Source organism: Neopsephotus bourkii, unplaced genomic scaffold, assembly GCF_033783945.1.
Source record: "Neopsephotus bourkii isolate Nb327-2 ecotype Australia unplaced genomic scaffold, CSIRO-AGI_Nbou_v1 NB_1637, whole genome shotgun sequence".
Taxonomy (NCBI): Eukaryota; Metazoa; Chordata; class Aves; order Psittaciformes; family Psittacidae; genus Neopsephotus; species Neopsephotus bourkii.
The window spans coordinates 1,087,836-1,109,250 of record NW_026902112.1 but is presented as its reverse complement, the minus strand read 5'-3'; the positions used below and the strand labels follow the sequence as shown (position 1 = coordinate 1,109,250).

The following is a 21,415-nucleotide window of genomic DNA, read 5'->3' as shown; positions in this document are numbered from 1 at the left end:
ATTCCTGTTCTGCAAAGCCCCATCCAGCCTGGCTTTGAACACTGCCAGGTATGGGGTATCTACAGCTTCTCTAGGCACCCTGTGCCAGTGTCTCACCACCCTCACAGTAAAGAATTTTTCCTAATGTCTAATCTAAACCTCCCCTCTGTCAGCTTAAAGCCATTCCCCCTTGTCCTGTCACTGGAGGACAAGGTAGGCTAATGTAAGTGAAGAGCAAGATGACAGGTCAGATGCACAAATTCTTATCCATCCTGCAAGGACAAGGCCGCAGACTTGGAAGCTCCGAATGACAGTGAGATTGCCAAGGGTTGCAAAGGAGAAAGAAAAAGAATTTGTAGAAACAAAAGTTCAATTGTAACCTGGCGCCCAGAACAGGGACTCGAGGTTGGACTCAGACTTCTCCAAACTGTGTCCGGCTGTTGCAGCAAAGGCACAGACGGGGGAAGCGGAGGAGCTGGCAGTGCAGGAAGCGTCTACTAGCAAAAGCGGTGAAGCTCGCCTACTGGCAAAAGCAGTGAAGCTCAGCTAGGAGTGACAGCTGATGTGGCCTGCACACCCACACCTGCACGGGTAAGACCGCGCTCTAAAATCCACCATGGATCGAGAGGTGGCACTCACACTTTTAGAACAATTACTTGCTAAGCAAGAGGCTACTGTGAGCATGAAAAAGCTCAGAGAGCTATGTCGGTGGGCGAAGGAGAAAGGACATCTTAAGGACCCACAGCTAATGTTCAGCATTGCTGAACGGAGGGAAATTGGGGACTCTTTGCAGGATCTCGCCCTGATCAGGTGAGCAGCCGGGGAGGAGAAGTGGCACTTGCTATGCAAAGAGGAACAGGCAGTGATGGAGCTCCTTCAACATATTCTCTCTAAGAGAGGGCTGCAACATGATTGTGCCGCCTTACAGAGGCTTTTAAAGTGGTCCCGTGATCGTGGCTTTATCCCCACAGCACAAGCTACCTTTACGGTTTCTGAATGGGAACGTATAGGCCAGGCATTGTGGGATGAGATTAGTAAAGGGACAAAGGAAGCCCTGAAGTATTCTACGTTATGGAGATGGATAACTGAGACTTTAAAGGAAATGAAACAGGAACGGGCAGCAGCGGTATCTGTTTTCCTGGCCACTGCTCCTTCGCAAAGTCAGTCAGACGTAGAGAAGAGTGCTACGTCTATGGTATTTGCCCCCCGCTCCGTTGTGCCTGGCACGGCATTGCAGAAGCCTCCTCGGCATAAGGGGGAAGATAAAGTGAAATGACACACCCAAAAGTACAGGCAGAGAGTGCAAACGCGGTCACCTCCAACCCAGAGTAAGGAGACCCCGAACTGGAATTGGAACCAGACACAGTCTCTGGCAGAACCGGACTTGTACCCTCCCCGTCCTGATCCCGACTCAGACTCAGACGGTTCAGACAGTTTGGCTCATTGGCAGACGTGAACCAGCCTCAGTGATGGTCAACTGCGACAGCTGCTGAAGAAATTAAAGTACTGGAGACAAAAGAAACCCCTGAACCCTCTGCCCCACCCTCCTACAATCTAGTAGTAAAGAAAGGGGAGTGGGAGGGGGGTGTTTGGCACGGGTAGGGGATTATGATGATAACCCTGCTAAACATTGGCGTGGGATAATCAAAGATGCAATTGTTATGGGGGAATTTCCAGCTATGGGTCCCTCAGCATTCACAGTATCACAGTATGCTAGAGATTGGAAGGGACCTCAGAAGATCATGTAGTCCAATCCCCCTGCCAGAGCAGGAACACCTAGATAAGGTTACACAGGAACGTGTCCAGGCGGGTTTTGAATGTCTCCAGAGAAGGAGACTCCACAACCTCCCTGGGCAGCCTGTTCCAGTGTTCTGTCACCCTCACTGAGAAGAAGTTTCTTCTCAAGTTTAAGTGGAACCTCTTGTGTTCCAGTTTGTACCCATTGTCCCTTGTCCTATCATTGTTTGCCCGGTGTTTAACACTCCACAGGGGGGAAAGGAGTGGGAGGCATTGGATTTAAAGGTAGTAAAGGAGGCGCGTCAACCGGTAACATCCTACGGGTTAAAATCATCGTATACTCAGGCAATTATCGCACATATTTTTTCTGCATATATCCTAGCACCATATCATATCCGTATGATAGCTCAATTGTTGCTTACTCCCCACCTTCAGGTAGGATTTAAAGTGAGCACAGCAGAGGAAAAGGCTGGATACATGGCTACTGCCTTTGCCGTTGCTGTTAAACGCCTTCTACAATGAGGTTAGGGCGATCATGGGGGCACTAAAGGTATGAGATGTTATAATTGTGGACGGACGGGACATTTTAAAAAGAAACAGTGTACTATAAAGAAAATTAGTTCAGCAACCCGCTCCCCCCCCTCCCCCCCCCGGTAGTGTTACTGGTTTTGCAGACAAATGTATTAGATGTGACAAATTTGGCCACCCTCCACCCCGAACCTCCAGGGAGGCGAGACCAGTGCAGGACAGAGACGTATTGCATGCTTTTTCAGTGCTGCGAAGGTCTTTTGTATGGGGAGACTGTGATGGACTGTGGACTTATGACCCCCTACACAACTCATTTAATACAGTCTCTCTGTGATACTCATGTACTAGAAGTTGGTAAATATAAGTATGTCCAGGTTTCTATCAACCTTTGGAGACCTTTGTAAATACTTGTTGGCCACTTCTTCCAACACAGGCTGGCCACCTGCGTCGGAATGAGTGTGCATTTTAGTCAGTATAAAAGCCCAAGCCTTGTGCAATGTGGGGGGAGGCAGAGCCTCTGCGGGGGTGCCTGCTAAGATTGGGCCTGCCACCTCACACTGTGATGATGCTTCTCGGAGCTGGTTTTCTTGTTTCCTTGTGCCACGTTCTGTACGTGGGATTGTGTAGTGGAAGTAATGATTGTCTGAATTTTGTGCTTCAAATATTGTAGTTGTGTGGACTGTACTTGTGGGATCCCATACGTGTGTGTGTGTGTGTTGAGGGCAGACGGTGTTCTGTGTATCTTTTGTTGTTGGGTTCATGTAAAAGCTTCTAATAGATAGTAGTTTAACATTTTAGGCAAGAAAGGGTTAATGCAAAAGTGCGGTTGCCAGCAGGTATTTATGGTTGCTGCTGAAGCAGGCAGGCAGCCGTAGCTGCTGCCAGGCAGGCAGGCGTTTGTAGCCGTGCAAAGCAGGGTGAGTGACTTTGGGAAAAAAAAAATAATAAAAAAATGTTATTTGGTAAGAGTTCGGTCCCCATGTTCAAAACCAGCTGCCCTCTGATTCGGCTCCCGGTGCTCCACCGGTGGAAGGACCAGGATGGACACCAGAGCCAAGGAGAGAAAAAACAAAACAAAATAAAACAAAACAATGCTTAATATGTTTAAAGTAACCTGGGGATGAATCCAAGACTTGGAGGAACAGATAGAATCATAGAATCATAGAATAGTTAGGGTTGGAAAGGACCTTAAGATCATCAAGTTCCAACCCCCCTGCCATGGGCAGGGACACCTCGCTCTAAACCATATTACCCAAGGCCTCGTCCAACGTAGCCTTGAACACTGCCAGGGATGAAGCATTCACAACCTCCCTGGACAACCCATTCCAGTGCCTCAGTACCCTAACAGGAAAGAATTTCCTCCTTATATCCAATCTAAATTTCCCCTGTTTAAGTTTTAACCCATTACCCCTTGTCCTGTCACTACAGTTCCTAATGAAGAGTGCCTCCCCAGCATCCTTATATGCCCCTTTCAGATACTGGAAGGCTGCTATGAGGTCTCCACGCAGCCTTCTCTTCTCCAGGCTGAACAGCCCCACCTTTCTCAGCCAATAGATCGGTTGAAACAAGAACTGCTAACTGAAAAAGCGAAAGTGGTAGTGCAACCACAAGCCTTATGAGCCGTCACCTAAGCAGCATCAGGGTGGCAGATACAGAACCTACCTACTTCTCAAGAACTGATAACCTGGAGGAGGGGGTATATTTGTGTCCTCCCGCCTACAGGTCCATGGCGAATGCCTGCAAAGTTTGTCAAGCCTTGCCATGATCTGGACAGACGAATGGAGGAACCTGATGTCTCAGCTACAGGAGCTGAACGTGAATACCCCAAGCAGAATGAGACAGAGGAAGAGAAAAACCAATGATTGCTAAACATCATTTGGGAGCAACTGAAAAGTAGCAGCTTGAATATGTGTGCTTGTAAAGTAGCTATTGTTAGATGCTGTGATTTTGTGTATAAAACCACCTGTATTTACTAGCCAGTTACTAATAAGAAACTACACCTTGTATTGTATACATTTGCCACTTGTAAAATAGATGTTAGAGTAACACCTGTATTTACTAGCCAGTCACTAATAAGAAACTACACCTTGTATTGTATACATTTGCCACTTGTAAAATAGATGTTAGAGTAACACCTGTATTTACTAGCCAGTCACTAATAAGAAACTACACCTTGTATTGTATACATTTGTCACCTGTAAAAGAGATGTCAGAGCATGCAAATTCGTAGTAGCTGCTAGAAAATGCTAAGGCAAAAGATAGAAATATTTTAATACAATGGTAAATTAAGAGGGGGGAGAATTTTACTGATAAGAAAGTTCTTTGGCTATTCCCTTGCTGGCATCAGCATCTTCAACATGCTGCTGCACCCTGTAATAGTTACCCTGCTAATGTAAATCTGTGTGTGTGCCTTGCCATAACAACGACTTGTTACTGGATGAAGCATGTGAAACTCTGCATTGACAACAAGGTGCAAGGATTGAGGCTGATCAAATGCCTGCTACCACAATCAAGGGCAAGACTGGATTGGCCTCCGTGTTTGCCACCAAGAAGAACCTTTAGCTCCGCTGCTGGCTGCAACCCAGCATGTGTGGAGCGGTGAGGACACATGCCATGCCAGACCTTTGGGATGGCTTATATCTGATTCTGTTGTATGGCCCCCAAAAGTAGAATTGCACCTAGAGCTGAGGACGTTGATCGATGTTCAAACCCTAATGGGGGATTTGCAATGGGTCCGGCCTCTTACTGGAATTACTAACAAACAGCTAATGCCTTTACGTCCTTTGCTAAAGGGTGCACAAGCTGACAAACCAGTAGTTGTTTCTGAAGAACAACGGTCATCTCTCATGCATAGTCAGTGTTTGTTGTGATCTTGCAATGGCAAAAGAAAAACGGGGGAGACATCTTGGCTGTTTTGGAATGATTATTTTTGCCATTGCAAGCTCACAAGAGCATTCAAATACGCATGGAAGTGGTTGGACAAATCATTAGAAAAGGGAGAACACGCATACTTGCCATTTCAGGAGAAGAGCCAGCTAGCATTCACATTCCTATAGCTGTGGAGGATCTAGAGTGGGTAATGGGGCATTCCGTTAGCCTGCAGATGGCCTTGCTGCAATATGAAGGGAAAGTCTCAGTGGATTTACCTAACAGAAAAGAAGCCTCATTGCTATTGTCCAATGCATGGATAACACGACCAAAGTTATCCATGAGACCCATTCAGGAAGGGCTAATTGTATACAGATGCAGGGAAAAAATCGGCTAGTGCAGTGGTCACATGGTGCCAGGGCAATCAATGGAAACATCACAAACTTTTGCAAGGTCAGGAGATTCGTTACAAACTTTAGAGCTAACTGCAGTTGTCTGGGCAATATTGTATTGGTTACATGTCCCGTTTAATGTGGTTACTGATTTGTTATATGTGGTGGGGGTAGTACAATGAATCGAATATGCATTTATTAGAGAAACATGGAATGAGTGTCTTATGACTCTTTCAACAACCTTAACAAGCTACCCGCCAGCGTTCAGCAGTATATTACATCATTCATATTCGGAGCCACAAAAGTCAAGATGGGTGATCTGAAGGTAATGCAAAAGCTGATAAACTCGTAAGCCATGTTCATCCTACTGTCAGTCAATTTGATGCTGCACGGATGGTAGAAGCTGCGTTCCATCAAAATGCACGAGGCCTACAGTGACAGTATCGACTAACATGGACTGAAGCCACCGGAATTGTTTGAAGCTGTCCTCAGTGCAGCAATCATAGACCAGGACATAGACTTGGGGTCAACCCTCAGGGTTTGAGGGCTTTGGAGCTGTGGCAAATGGATGTCACTCATGTATCTGAGTTCAGGCGTTTGCGTTATGTACATGTTATGGTAGATACGTATTCTAAGTTTGTATGGGCTACAGCAGAACCTGGGGGTTAAATGGTTGGCTACGTAGTTTGATTAAGGCATGCATATATGGATTGATTGCTTTTGTTTTTGCTTTACTATTGATACCGTGCTTATTACAATGTTTGCAATGCTTACTTAGTAGATCACTTAGCAAAATTTTCCTTGTGCGACAGGAAGCATCCTGGGCTGTGCAGAAGAAAAACGGGGGAATTGTGGAGCAGTGGTTATTCTCATGAGGGCCTGCACAACCCAGGATTAGAGCCGAGTGAGACAGCCTTGAACTCTTTCTGACTCAGCTGAGCTGAGGAGGCCTGGAGTCGAAGAAATGTAAGCAGAACGTTGAAACAGGAGCTTGCTGGCCACAAGGAATGGACCGCTTACTGCAAGGCATTCACCCTGCTGTTGCAGAGATATGTGTGTAAAACTTAGCTTAGCCAATAGCAATGTATAGACAGGCGCGTGGACAGGTGTATGTAGCCAGTGAAAGATGTACAGCTGTCACGTAAACTATCACCAATGGTATAAATTAGGTGAGCTTGTGCAATAAATCAAACAAGAAGCGTAACTCATATTGAGATTGTCTTCTTGATTCGGGTCGCTCCTCCGACAGTAACCCAACCAAAAGCTGTTTGACAAGACACCGTCCATCTGCTGAGATTCTAACTCTGCATGAATGCATCTAGTAGTCCACACCAGTGTAAAGAAGATAAATATAACCCACAGAAAGATTAAAGGGATTAAATTAAATCAATTTGAGACTCGCTAATCTGTTTCACTTGGCATTGAATCAGAATGGGAGCATTCAGAACTGCAAGTTATGACATTTATGACTGTAAGTTCTAGCTGAAAGATGGTAACTGCCAGCTGCAGAACTGTAAACTGTTTAAAATGCTCAGAATGGGACCACAGTCTCTCATCTGCCTACATTTATGAGAATGGAGAATCATGCAGATATGTGTAGTAGTTGAAATCAAGGAAGGAGAGTTCTCACCACAAAAGCAGAGGGTAAAATACCGCAGAGCTGCCAAAAATAGAGCTACCTATATTCTACCGAAAACTAGACTCCAGCACAAGAAAGCCAACTCACGTTAATGCTCTGCTGCACTTTTCCTCATGCACCTTCTTTCATCTGATTCTTCAGAAGAATCTACAACTTTACACATAGGTGTAGTATGAAGCTGCAACACAATACCTATCACCAATTATTTCTGAAAACTGACACTGGAAAAACAGTTCTCCACTGCTTTGAAATAAGAGGATGAAATTGTGCTAAAAGACTCTTCCAGGAACTTAAAGAACATACCCATTAGGAGGGAAATAAGCAACTTCAGGAACTGCATCAGAAGCATCAGAAGAAACCAGAAATGGGGTAAGAATATTCCAGTAGTGCTCACGGACTGTTTTATTCCGTATGTTTCCTAATACCTGCAGTCAGATACTTAAAATTGCAAATGGGGAAATAAATAGGAATATTCCTAATGCCAAACATGAAATACCCATGCTGAAAGCAGCTTCCTTTACTTCTCTCAAGAGAGCTAAAGATGACTGGGCAGATGACTCCACAGAGTTTCTGTACCAGTCCCTAGCAGATTGCATATCCTTTTTGCTTCACTGTGGGACTCCTGCCAGTTGTGTCAAGTACAAAGATGAAGAAATAGATCAATAAATTGAATTAATGTAAAACATACTTAATATCAAAGAAAATGCTTACTGCGATTAGAAAAATAATAAAAAGGCTTTCGTGTGCATTAAAAGAAATACCCGGAAAGAATATTTTCCCAACTACAAAGTAACACTGCTAGATTTTTTTTCTCCCTGCACAGTTCCAATAGAAAGTGGACCGAATAGCTGGTTTTTGTGTATTTCTATCCATGCTGTTATCATCAACTATTAAGAGGAGTGCAACCCACTTCTGAGAGAACCCTCACAGGCCACAAGCATGGGGGAGGATGGGAAAAAGCAAGATTAGCAACGCAACATAATGAAGTCAATGGGAGCTGTGCCATGACCACATCTCACTCTTTCTTCATTTGTTTTTGTCCATCTCGCCAGACTCCCCACACACCTCCTTTGATTTCATTTAAGCATACCTTGATTTCAGAATGTGATACATATTTAAAAGGTGCATGCAGTATTCTAAAGCCAAAAGGCATTCATACCAGATTTCAGCTATTATAAACACGGTAACATTGCCCAAGTTCTAGACTGAACTGCTTCAGAGAGTACACTGTGTGCCTTCATAGAGGCTGTGGTGTACCACATTAAATCCTTGGCTGGCAAAGTAGCTGGAGCAAAGTTCAAGTCAAAGCTCTTTGATTCCATCCCTCCACATTCCTGCTTCATGACAAGTTACCACTTCTTTCTGTCTCACTTACTCCACTGAGAACGCACAGTATAGTTGAAAGGAAGAAAGAGACCAAAGCTATTCAGGAGGCTCATTAGCACCATTAAAAACTGGAAAAAAAGAGCTTGGATGAGTTCCTGCCGTAAGTACTCTTCATTAATGTGAGGCCAAGAAAAGTAGGTTTATTCCAAATTCACCTGACTTTCATGGGATAAAGAATAAGCCTAGTAGTCTTCTTCAGACAAACAAGAAATGTAAAAAACACTAACCTATTTTGGAAATAAACCCCTCTGAAACGAGTTAGTGGCCCCTCAGCAACAAGAAACGACAAAAATGGCAAGAAAGTCACTCTTATAACTCTAATATAATCCCGGATCTTCTACACACCCACACAGCAGTCAACTACTTAAGCAGAATCACAACTGCCTTTCATGTGAACTTACTGAAGACTGAATTGAACTTGGCCTGGATTCAGAATGTCATCTCATGTAACTTGCAACTATTGCAGCCTAAGGTCCCTTCAGGGGACAAAACTGTTCACCTTTAACACTCACTGTATGTTATTTATATACACCCTATTGCTGCTACTTAATTTAATATAAATATACGCTAATTAGGGAGAGAAAAACATCTGTGTTGGTGTTTTAGCTGAACTGAATAAAATATTTCAGAAAGCAAATATTAGACAATTTTTTTTCTGTCAGACATATGGGACAACTAAAACAGAAAAATGGGAAGTAAATATCTGCACTAATGAATAACAAAAAAGAAATTATGCAATTAGAAGGCAAAATAATCCCTTAGCTAAAAATTCTCCTGACATCATAAACACTTGCTTCCAATGATAAAATTACTTAATCTTTTAGCAGTAACCGCAGTTTCAAATATAAACAAGGGTGTTACAAGTCCCAGGTGGCATTTTGCAACTCAGGATGCAGCTATTACAGTAGTGGGACAAATTTCTCCCGTGCACAGCCCAAGTAAGTCCAAACTTACAGTCCAACTTACAGTCCAAAAGAACTGGACCCAATTTTCTGAAATTAATAGCCTCTTAGAAAATTAAAAAAAAAAAAACATTATTGGGAAAAAAAATCCAAACCATGCTGTCTCATTTTTGTTTTCTTTTAAATGATTTGCAGGTCATACCAAAGCAGTTCAAGAGGTTGCCATGTTGTGCCTCTCAGTACTGCCCTTCAGCCGAGGCTGTGCAATCAAGCTTTTCCACTTCAGCACACAGCCATGTGCATAGCAGAGCACCTGTTTCATTACAAAAGAATGAAACTTATTTTGAAAAAAAAAAGCACTTTTTCACCTTAGGAAATGGGTGTGGTTTTTTTTGTAATTAATTAAAAACCCCCATATTATTAGGGAATGAAAGACAATCCCGACTTACTGAATTTCAATATACAAAAATCTCATGTCAGAGTTCTCTGTGACTTCAGAGAAAGAGTTCTATCGATAGCATCATTATCACAGAAACTTATGGCTGAACAATGAAAATTAAGAAAATAAAAATGCTTTTGCTAATGTATGGTTTCTAACACTGGGTCTGGCACTGAACCACTTTCCATGCCCATGGCTTGCCTGTTTCTGGCAACAAAAAATTTGTAAGAATGCACGCGTTTTGATTGAGGCTGCTATTTTTAGCCCAGAGGATGTATTCTGACATTTTAAAGAAACGTACTACTATCAGCAGAGCAACAACCAACATCTACATAGAAATCTCTCAAGCACTCCAGGTGTTACTAAGCTCATCACTCTCTCCTTGGAATAAATGTCAGTAATGAAGTGTAATAATCACAGATGTTGATACCAGAGGACCACTGCAATAGACCCTTATCATTGCCACCTTGATTCGATGCTAGTAACAAAGGAAAATGCTTCCACAAAAGCAGTGGTGATTTAAGTCGTGCTCCTGCTGCAATCTATATATGTATCTGTCACAACAGTAAGTATTCTGTGGTTTGATATCTCATTATTTTGAGTTTATCATCTGGGACACGCAAAAATTGTGGTGATTTTAAAATAATAAAATTTCGCCATAAGAACACATAAACCTAATTCCCTTATAGAAGTCATGAATGGAAAGTTTTGGATACATCTCTGACTACTGGTCTACAAACACCTGTAGAATTTATGCCTTTTGCTGACTTCAAGTACAACCTTCAACTCAGATCCCTGCCAGGCTAAATAAATACGATCTTCACATTTCCAGCAACTTAAAGACAGCTGTGGTTCAATGGAGAAGAGCATTTGTAAATTATGTAATAGAAAGAACCCGTGGGAAGAAATATCCAAAAGAAAAATCAATTCACTGATTCTTTTTTAATTCTGGTTCTTCACCATAATTTGTAAAGTCAAATATTGTAAATGCAATACCGTAAGTAGAGACATATATAGCATGCCTATTCTCATATGTGCACATGTAGCAAGTAAAAGAGAAATATCTTTTAGAGTTTTTCACAGCTCTTACACAGAATTCCTTAGGCAAAAACCATCACACTATTAGGCCCAATTTAGCTCATTTGGAGCTCAGTTTCTTCATGCTCAGAATAATGAAAAAATTTTGGTTGAGGATAGTACATTCTTGCCTTGCAGAGGAGGCTGTCCATTTTTACACAAGTTCAAGCAGGAAAACAAAGTCTGTTTCTAGAAATATTAAAATGCCAAGCATTTTCCATTTCAAGTTTTCTGGTGACTGCTATTAATACACTCACAGTACCTACTTAATTCAATTTCATAATGAGATAAGAAGATTACCTTAGAAGGAAAGGTCTATTCAAGCATGTCCTTTAAGACAAACTCAATCATTTGTCCTACAAAGTTCTTCAAGAATAAAATAAATTTCTAGTGGGAGCCCAAGAGGTTATTTAAGTTGATCTCTCAGTTAAAGGCAGGCAGTGGAAAGGATGAAATTACTTCTTCTATCAGGGAAATAAATTAGTAAATGTGCCAAAATGCCATTACATTTTTAAGTTCTTTTGATGTATTTGTGACAGTCTGCTTGCTGTGGGCTTACACCAACATTTTCATTAAGTGCTGCCAGAGATTTTGGCATGGTCTTCTTTCTAATTATTTACAATAATCATAGAATAATGTAATAACCAGGTTAGAAGGGACCTCAAGGATCCTCTGGTCCAACCTTTCTTTGCAAAAACAGTTTAGACAAGATGGCCAAGCAGCCTGTCCAGCCTGGTTGTACGTATTGAGACTTGAATCAGAATAAAAAAATATGTATTTAAAAGATGTATTATGGAGTGGATAAGGGGTAGTGAAGAATTAATGAATGCTTTCTAACACACTCAGACTACAGGCTCATTCAGGAAGCAGTATCAGAGGCCATATTTAAGGTACTGGCATTTCCTTTAACTGGAAGCTATTCTGTAGCTGAGAATTCATACCTATCCACTGCCTCTCCTAAGGACCAAAAGAAAGCTGTTTACTCGTATATTAAATGAAAGCACATTTTAGTTAACATCCAAAATAAATCAAAGCACACTGTAAACCAATATTTAGATGAAGAGGTATTTCATGGAATACATTTATGATGTGAAATCCCTGACCATATAAGCTCCACGGAACACACATGAATGAAGTGGGTTACAGCTTTCTCCTATAGCTGAACACTTCTGAAGACGTCTATAAGTATTTACTTGTCTTCAAATATTCCTCAGTTTCATTAAGAAAACTGATCCCAAGCATCCATCAAGATAATTAAATTCTAATATAAGGAATTTCAAATACTAATTGTCAAAGTTCCTATCTTGAAAACAAGCTCGGTAAAAGACTCACACCAGGAAGCTTTTAACTAAAAGGATTACACAGCAGGACTACACTTGCAGACTTTGAAATAAAGAGGAAGGTCTTCTGCTAACGGTAATTTTGCATGTATTCATGTGTTATGAAAGAGGCAAAAGAGGAAAGAAAGCCATAGTCAACCAAGCAAAACCAAATTCAGACTCTAAAAGAAAGACTACAGAGCAAGCCTTGCACATTAAATTACAGTTAACAGAGATACTTATATCATCATAATTTTAATGGACCAAGTTATGTTCTATTTAAATATCTAGGAAATGACACATGCATTCACAGGGATGTTAGTCACATGTTTTGAATAACCAGCTTCAGAGTATTTGTACTGTCAGTTCTTTACACCAAACTTCAACGATTCACTCATTCACCAACAAGAAGTACAACAGAAAGGAACTCAAAACAGCACTTCGGATCGCCACAGAACATTATCTACTTCTTCTAAATGCAAAACACAGGCACACACTGTTATATGTATCCAGCAATCACATACACACTGAACTGTTGAAGTAACTGAAAAGCAAAAAAAAATAAAAATAAAAATAAAAATCCTATTTTTTTAATCAGTTGCTTCAAAAAAAAAAAGGATGAAACCTCTCACATCTTCACAGGGAATATATCTGCACAAAAAGCATGAAAGCATACTGATGTAATATGGTTGCTCTTCAAGTACTTGAACAGGATTCACCACATGCTGCAGAAATGTACAGTGATGTATTTAAGGAATTAGCCAAGCGATTGCTGGTGTGGTTCTAAAAGATTGCAGAATGGCAAATACAGTGTCCAAACTTAAAAACAGTATTTCAAAAAGAAAAAGACAGGTAGCCTTTTCCTAGTCATGCATAAAATCAGTGGAACAAATAAGTAAAGAATAAACCTGGAAGTACTCAGAAGTATGCTAGCATTTAAAAAACAAAACCTGTACATATTACTCATTTACCAAAGAGAAATCAGAGTAAATCAATTGATTTTCCAACTGAATGATAAAACTGAGCTGATCTCTAGAATCAAAGCGGTACATTCCAGCACTTCAACCCAGTTAAATCTTTAAACACTGTCTTCAATTAGAGTTTCATAAGCTTGGAGAAAATGTGGCACACATTAAATTATTAAAGATGAGTATACCACCGCTGGGGAAATACCTTATACCCTAAAAATTGTACTTGCATTGTCTTCACAATTTTTCTGTCAAATTGGTAGAACATAATAATAAGGGCCCTCCCTGAGTGTGTTACCAGGTTCTTCAAGTTCTTCTCCCCCAGGGAGGGTTTTACTTAGTTGTCTTGAAGGTCAGCTCTGACATGGCATTGCTGCCTCCCTGGGCTCCCCTTCGCCCCCCATGATACGGAAGGTGCATTTACACTTAGGCCCTTTGGTTGGTTCCTTCCCAACCTACATTACAGTGATGCTGTGCCTGGCCCTGTACCTTGCTGATCCCAGCCTGGACCTGCTGACTCGTCTTCCCAGGTTGACCTCAGACTGCCTTGTCACCATGGACCAGTTTGGTAGCCACTGGGCACTTGGCTGACCTGATCATATTTGGACACTGTGGGACTGCAAACCTTGTCGTTAAGGACATAATCCCTGCCACTGTTCCTCTGTGGAACAGCCCACTCTTTGCTATTCCCTGATAGCACGTTCAGCAGGCAATTTGTATTATGTAATATTTTCAATACCTAGTAGGAAGCTGGTATAGAGAGCACTGTTTATGAAATAGTATAAATAGATCTTATTTCATTTATGAAATAGATTAGTTTCTATTTATGAACAGATTACACCTCTGGGGAGAATTTGACGTCATCCAGCAAAAGTCTACAGATGTTTCAAGTACATCTTTGTAAAGTCAAGCTGTTAAAAAGGACTCGTAACAGATGACACTGTATGTAACTGTGCACTTCAATTTTTATATATGCATATTAATAACAACTAGCATTTTATATTCCTTGCCATGTAGGTTAGACCACTATCATTTTGTGTTAGACTTTTTCCAGAGGCTATTGCACAACATAAACATCTGCTAGAAAATTATTGTGTCCTTGCTAAGGGGAAGCTAAACTAAAGGGAGGTTACTTTATGACAGAAAAACCAACCTGGCAGCTTGGGAAGTATCACTTCCCTGAACATTTCAGACATACAGAAGTAATAACAAAAGCTTTCTCTTTTCCCACGCCTAACTGGTAAAGTGTAATTCTGTTCAAGTCACCTAACAGTTCCAGTAACAGTTTAAGATTGTTCAGAATAACAAAGATTTTCAAACACACCCAACTGGAGAACATTTGCCCATACCTCATCTTGGGGAGCCTATGAACTGTTAGGTGTCATGAAACAGGAATGACCAAATAAAGAATGCAAGAGCCCCTGTGATCTCACCAATAAAACCTCCATCAACAAAGATACTAGCCAAAGAATAAAGTAAATCTATACCTATTTTAGGAAAAAATAATGTATTTTGTTATCAATAAGTAAGATTCGGATAATACTTATTTGAACACCTTTTATCTGCCATTGGAAATTTTAAAGGAGAGGTCTGACACATAGCCAAGAAGGATAACCGAAGCCATTAAACTGAAGATTTTAATGGCAGTGATGTTAAACATAACTATTGAAGTTTCGACATTTTGTCCTCTGATAACGTTAAAAAACATTTAAGGTATTTACACCTTCCATAGATACGTGTCTATAAAACCTATGGACACTAGTAGTTAAAGAATTACAGAATGGGTCAATTACCTCAGTAGTACAAATGAACACGATTTCAATTCAGCAAACCAGAGATTTCCATGCATTCTAAGAGATGTTTAGCTCACCTGATTGCCAACTAAAAGCAGATGTTCTCCCAGCAGAAAGTCCTTGAGCATATCTTCCATTACCATCATGTGCTAGAGAAACAAAAATACAGTTTTCAAGCCTGTTTTCATACACTCAAGTTTATGCATTCACTCATGACAGAAGTACAAAATGAACTTTACTTTCAGGATTTTGGGCCAAATTTTTTTTAACTTTATACTTACAACTTTTTTACCATTGCAAGAGTCTCTCAGCAAATAACAGCAGGGATACTATCCAGTGAACCAAAACAATGAAACAAATACAGTAACTCTCCTTATGTATTTCCTCTCCTCAAACTGACTGTGGGTGTCTGATTTCCCTAAATACATTTAACTCTCTATAATCACTCCTAATGCATTTCCTTTTAGCCTCGTTGCAAGCTTGTCACTCAGTGTGTAAGAACTTTCATTAATATGTGTATGACAATTTTCCAGCAATTGTACTAGGAGGAAGCAAAACATATAATGGTAGAACTACAGAGACACCAAAGAGATGGAATAAAAAGCAGCTGACAAATATGTAAATTATACACACTTATTTTAATAAATTAATTAAATTAATAAATAAATTAATTAATAAATTAAACACCAAGTCTAGCTTAATGACAGATACACTTTTTTACTCTGATCAAACTTTATTTTCAAGCAAAATAAAGTTGGGAAAATACAAGCTCAAAGCTAAAGCATTTATTATGTGCCTTACTTCTAATTTAGACTGCCTAACTGAAGATAAAGTGTTTTAAGTGTATTTTACATATAGCCAATATCAAAAAAGGTAACACACAGTATAGATCATTTAATACCACCTGCCAACCGATACCTAGCCCGACCGAGCAGTGATCTAGACCTTCTGGGTAACTCCCAGTTTACATCCTGAGCATGATGTGCTGTGGTATAGAATACCTCTTTGGCTACTTTGGGTCAGGTGTCCTGTCTCTGCTTCCTCCTGGCTTCCCTTCCTCCCTGGCAGAGCATGAGACTCACAAAGTCCTTGGTCAGACTAAACATCTGAGCAGTAACTGAAAACATCAGTGTTATCAGTGCTGTTCCCAGGCTGAACAAACCACAGCACTGCACCAGCTACTAAGAAGGACTAAAAATGAATGCTACTGCTGAACCCAGGACACCTTATCTTGCTCCTCACAAATAATTTGTTTAAAAGGATTGAACGGATTTAAGGATAATGTGGCAATGCAGACTACTTTACAAACAACAAAGTCGTGTATATTCCTCCACTGTATTCAGCAAAAACAGGTCATCTGTAAGTAGGTCAGACAACCTACTTAGAGAAACAAATGCTTGCCTTTAGACATATATATATATTTTTTCATATTATCATCTCATCTCTAGTACTTGAAAAAAAAAAAAAATCAATAGCTTCCCTGTAATTTCTGAGCATGCAAATGTTCAGTTTCTAACTGTGTGAAAAACATCTTAGGTTTCAAATCTCTTCAGAACAGAGGCTGGGGGTAGGGGAAGAAACTCTTGTAAACAAAGCTTAATACTACAAAATCCTAACCAGGCATGTGAAAAGACTACTGAATGCTCAATACATAACTTCAGGAGAGGATTTCAAGGCTAATTACTGTATTTTCTGGCATGCATATACGATTGTAATTTATAACTGATAAAAATAATTTTGATCAGATCCAGTGCAAATTTTAGGAAGACACACACATGAATTACATTTTTTTATTTTATGGTTCAGGCATGAATACCTCCTTCTGATTACTTCTTTTTTTGAATCCTAAATTGCACAAATATGTGTACATCACAGTTCCCCTGCAGAACAGCTTAGCCACAGGAGACAGTATATATTGATATTTCGGGTTTTTGCACCAGGACCTAAATTAGCATTGTATTAGGACGCATGCAGACATTTCAGATTAATTACTTACACAAAGGACTTGTAAGTAGACACATCAATATTGTGTCAGCTTTATTGATCCCTGTTCCTCAAAGCCTGGCCTGAAAGTGGCATTTGCTATATCACTGAAAAATTATTTCCATCCCTGTGACACTTGTCGCAGACTAACAATATTGTTCCATGACAATGCCAAATTCCTCTGGAACATGATATGTTTAAAGACCAAATTCACGGAGACTAAAACTATGTATTTCATTACATTGTGCAGCACTGCAAATAGCTGAGGATATATCTTTTTCTCTGTTTCCATTTATTTCTGTAGTTTATAGATAATGGAAAGGACGTATTGCACTAGAGTCATAAATCAAATTTATTCTCCAGCAGGTTGTGCTAAACAATCATTACAGCACTTGAATGACTGAATTACAGCCTAGCAGTTCAGAAAAGGAGAATTCATTTAGGAATGGGAACAGTTGTCCTGACCGGTATTTGGTTGTTGTTTCCTTCGGCATTCAGAGTGCATGTATACCAGCGACAGATACAAAGCAGGTCATTCGCTGCAGCATTTTTAGCAAATGTTGCCCAAATAAACAGATGCATAATATCTGAACACAGGTTATATACAGTTTTCTGAAGCTATAAGCAAGAAGGTGGAAAAAGCAATGCAGACTGTAAGTCCAAGCAAGACTTAGGATTTCATTTGCAACAGATCCAAACTAAGTACTTCCACAAAATGGCAACACAGACAATATCTCACATAAAATGTGAGTGGAGAAGATGAGGAAGTCTGTCATCTGTTCCCCTTGCACAGCCTGTCATCACCTTCAGCAGGTGATACCATGGAGCATAGTCTTGCAAGAGAGGAAGGAAAAAAAAAAAAAAGGAAAGGAAGAGTAAGGAAATCCACACAAGGTCTCTAAAAGAAAAATATTTCACAAGATTCTGCTACCAGTGTGGCCTTTCAGTGGCAAAATATTCTAAAAAGGTAACTGAGAGGGTAACTTTCTTGCTATGGATACCCTTGTCTGACAGTTTTGAGGGTTCCACGCCAGACAGAGAAGAAAGCCATAGCACACCTACCTCTACAAAAGGGGTGGTGAGAAACAAAAACAAAAAACCGCAGAGTCAATAAACCCTTCCTATTTCTTGTGTTCACCAATTACTCTTACTTTTTGCTACTGTGAACTAATTAATGCTAACTACTCTGATGAGTAATTCATAAGATAAACAAATTATAATAAATAATTAATAGCCCATTATCTAAAAGCAAATTACTCTTTGCCTTGCTTTTCACACATTAAAGACAGGTACAACTTCATGTAACAAGCCTGTAAAATATGATCTCAGGATAGAAACGATAATCCAGCCCCAAGAGAGGAAGAGTCCAGCAGCAAAAAAAAAAAAAAAAGCAAAATCACTCAACACAACATTTGATCAAATCATTCTAAATAAAATTTAGTTTCAGTTGCTGTTACCTCGTATTTCATGAATGTTCAACAGGACTGTTACAATCTCTTCACAAAGTGATGATGAAGACACATTTGAAATGAGCATGAAATCTTCTGAGAAAAAATTTACCCTAAAGAAGCTCCCTCAGAAATATACCCTTAAAACTGAGTTAGTACATTATTTACTATATATGAGCATGCACATGAGTACATATTTAGCAAACTTTTGATCTCTCAGAAGCCAGAGTTTCACACTTACTTGCTCATTTTCATAGAACAAAACATCAGGCACTTTCATTTTCTCGGCTGAGTTATATATCGGCATCGTCACAGACCCTATCTTCAGAATCCCATTGTTTATTTCACCTAGATATTTTCCAGGAAACAAGCAAATGCATTACTTACAGCATCCTCTGAGCAGACATGCAATCAGTCCCCAACACTTAAAACAGACAATTTACAGATTTTAACAAGGTTGTGGGTTGCAGTAAATGGTTTCTATCTAAAGAAAGAGAATGCTTGAAAGAGTATCCATTAACAAGAGGTTCCTTTAGAATTCATTTTAATGCTTTTTGAAATTTCAGAGAAGTCCATTACAATAAACAATGAATAGGTGATCTTATGAAAAAAGTACCATGAAAAACAATGGCTTTGGTTTAATTTCATAATCTCATTATATTATTGGAAGATCACTAATATTCCAATAGTACGTGAGCGGCTGTGTGAATGCTGGGCTGAGAGCTGGGGCCAATCCTCCACAACACTATGGACTCACTGCTGATGCTTCCTTTCAGCTCTGTAGATATGCTCAGATGGATTAATGCCAGAACATGAACACATTTAACATTCTGGTAAAAACTGGCCAAATTTGTATACATTGAAATAGTCTTCAACTAGACCTCTGAAAGAAGAAGTACACTAGAAAAATTTCTTGGATCAAAAGAACATAACAACTCCACGTAAATAACAATATTGTGAAAAAAAAAACCCAGCAATATTTTTTTTGCCACTAATTTCTTAATCTAGTATGATGTAAAACTAAAACCAGACTGATTTCTAGACACTTGTTTTTAGTTCATCACCTACCAGTCTATATTGTTCTATCTTTATGGCATGAAACAGAACAAAAAGAAAATTCAAGGAATGTGTCCAGATCAGAAAAAGAATGGTAAGCAGCTAGCATCACAGAACTGGCAACAGTTAAAATTCTTTTATATATATATACATAAATACAAAATATATAGATACAAAATAATGCAAATACAGATAAAATGGATGGTTGCATATGCATACGTGTGTTTATGTACGTATATACATATAGCTGCACATATATAATACTGTGTATAATAAATTAATATAGTTGTATCTACATACATATTTTTATATATACACACAGAAATAAAATCTATAAAACCATATGAATTAAAACCAACTATGTGTTTAGTACTACGAAGATTTAACACAAGTCAAATACATCACAGAATTGAGATGTGATGACAGCAGAGATAACACTGGTGAAGCAGAGTGAAGGAAAAGTTAAGTGAATGGAAAATGGCAAATTGCTCAAAGTGTGCTGCCTGACAGTAGATATGAAAATATATACAGCTAGCATGAAGACCAGGGGTCATGCAGGAATAAGAAAGCAGAGGAGAGGAAAATGGCAGTAGCAGAAAGGCTACTGCAAACAAGTACAAGTTGTTTAAGGTAAAGAAACAAAGACCTGCTTGATAAAGGTGACATGTAACAACCACAGCAATTTAAAGAAGGGAAACTAACAAAGAAGCCAGAATAAAAGCAAAACATAACCCAAGACTTTTACAAGAAAAATCTTAGTTTTATCAGTGGAGGAAAAGAACCAGTGGTAAAAAACAGAATAGAGAAATATTAAGAGCAAATGAAGACTGTAACTGTACAGAAGAGTAGCTACCAGCTATAGGGGAAAAAAAAAAAAAGAAGGGAAAAGAAAAAGAAGTCCAAGAGAGCCTGAGGCCATAGATCTTATAGACTGGGAAACACATAAACATGATTGAGAACAAAATTCCATCAGCTGGGAATACAGCAGACAATATGAAAGTATCAACATACTTAGAGCAGCACTGCATTCGGACAGAACGAAGTTAAAGGGATGTAAGTGAAGCAAACAACACTTAATTCTGAGGATAATTAATGCACCTGTCTATGCTCAACAATCTGAGTTAGAGCAAGGCAAAAGATGGCAGAAGCTTACACGTATAATGCTTTTCCTCTAGTTTCTTCGTGTCATCTGGACTTGTCTCAATACCACAATCCTGCAGATTTTTATGTAAAGCTGATCTGGCAAGGTTTGGTAAAAACCTAAATGAAGAAAAATAATAAGGAAGTTGTATTTTAAGGATTTTTTTTCTAAATTTTTAGTATTTTCCATAACCTAAAAATCAGTATGGAGCTTTACTCTGACCTCCAAAGCCTGAATTCCTCACTCAAATAGTCTTCAACATTTAACCTGTCTTTATAGACAGAAACTGAGCTGCTTCCACAGACAATGAACTACATTTGTGGTCCATGCTCATTTTAAAAGGCTTCGGTGTTCCCAAATATTGCAAAAGGGTTGGAATGTAGGATGGATTTAGAACTGGAAGTATGTAATGTCCTCATTACACTGCCAGTAAGAGCTACAATAGAAACAATGTTTTTCTGGAAATACCTTTTCTCTTAACTCAGTTCACTTGGACCCCAGGTTCCAAAGAGAAGGAGTAAGCTTTGCCGTGTCCAGAACTAGGCCCTTTCAGTTTTGAAACCTTTTGATAACTGCAGTTTGCTTTCTTTTGAAAAAGCAAACAAACAAACCCCCTAGATATTAATGATTTTTCTAGATACAGCTTTCAGAACTGGAATCAAGCCTCCACCAGACATCGGTCACACTAGACATTAATGTAACTCCACTATGAGTCTTTCGAGGCAGTGAAGCGATGCTGATTATGGTGACCTAATTTATA

At 39.6% G+C, this 21,415-nt stretch overlaps 1 protein-coding gene across 1 annotated transcript in view; it reads right to left on the bottom strand.

Annotated features, from left to right (window-relative positions):
• VWA8 (von Willebrand factor A domain containing 8) overlaps window positions 1-21,415 on the bottom strand; it is a 181,941-nt gene that overhangs the window by 89,953 nt on the left and 70,573 nt on the right. The window contains exons 18-20 of the mRNA XM_061374263.1: window positions 20,668-20,774; window positions 18,700-18,806; window positions 15,105-15,176 (exon numbers count right to left, since the gene is read on the bottom strand). Coding sequence (XP_061230247.1) covers window positions 15,105-15,176; window positions 18,700-18,806; window positions 20,668-20,774 — 286 coding nt within the window. The remainder of the gene's footprint in view (window positions 1-15,104; window positions 15,177-18,699; window positions 18,807-20,667; window positions 20,775-21,415) is intronic.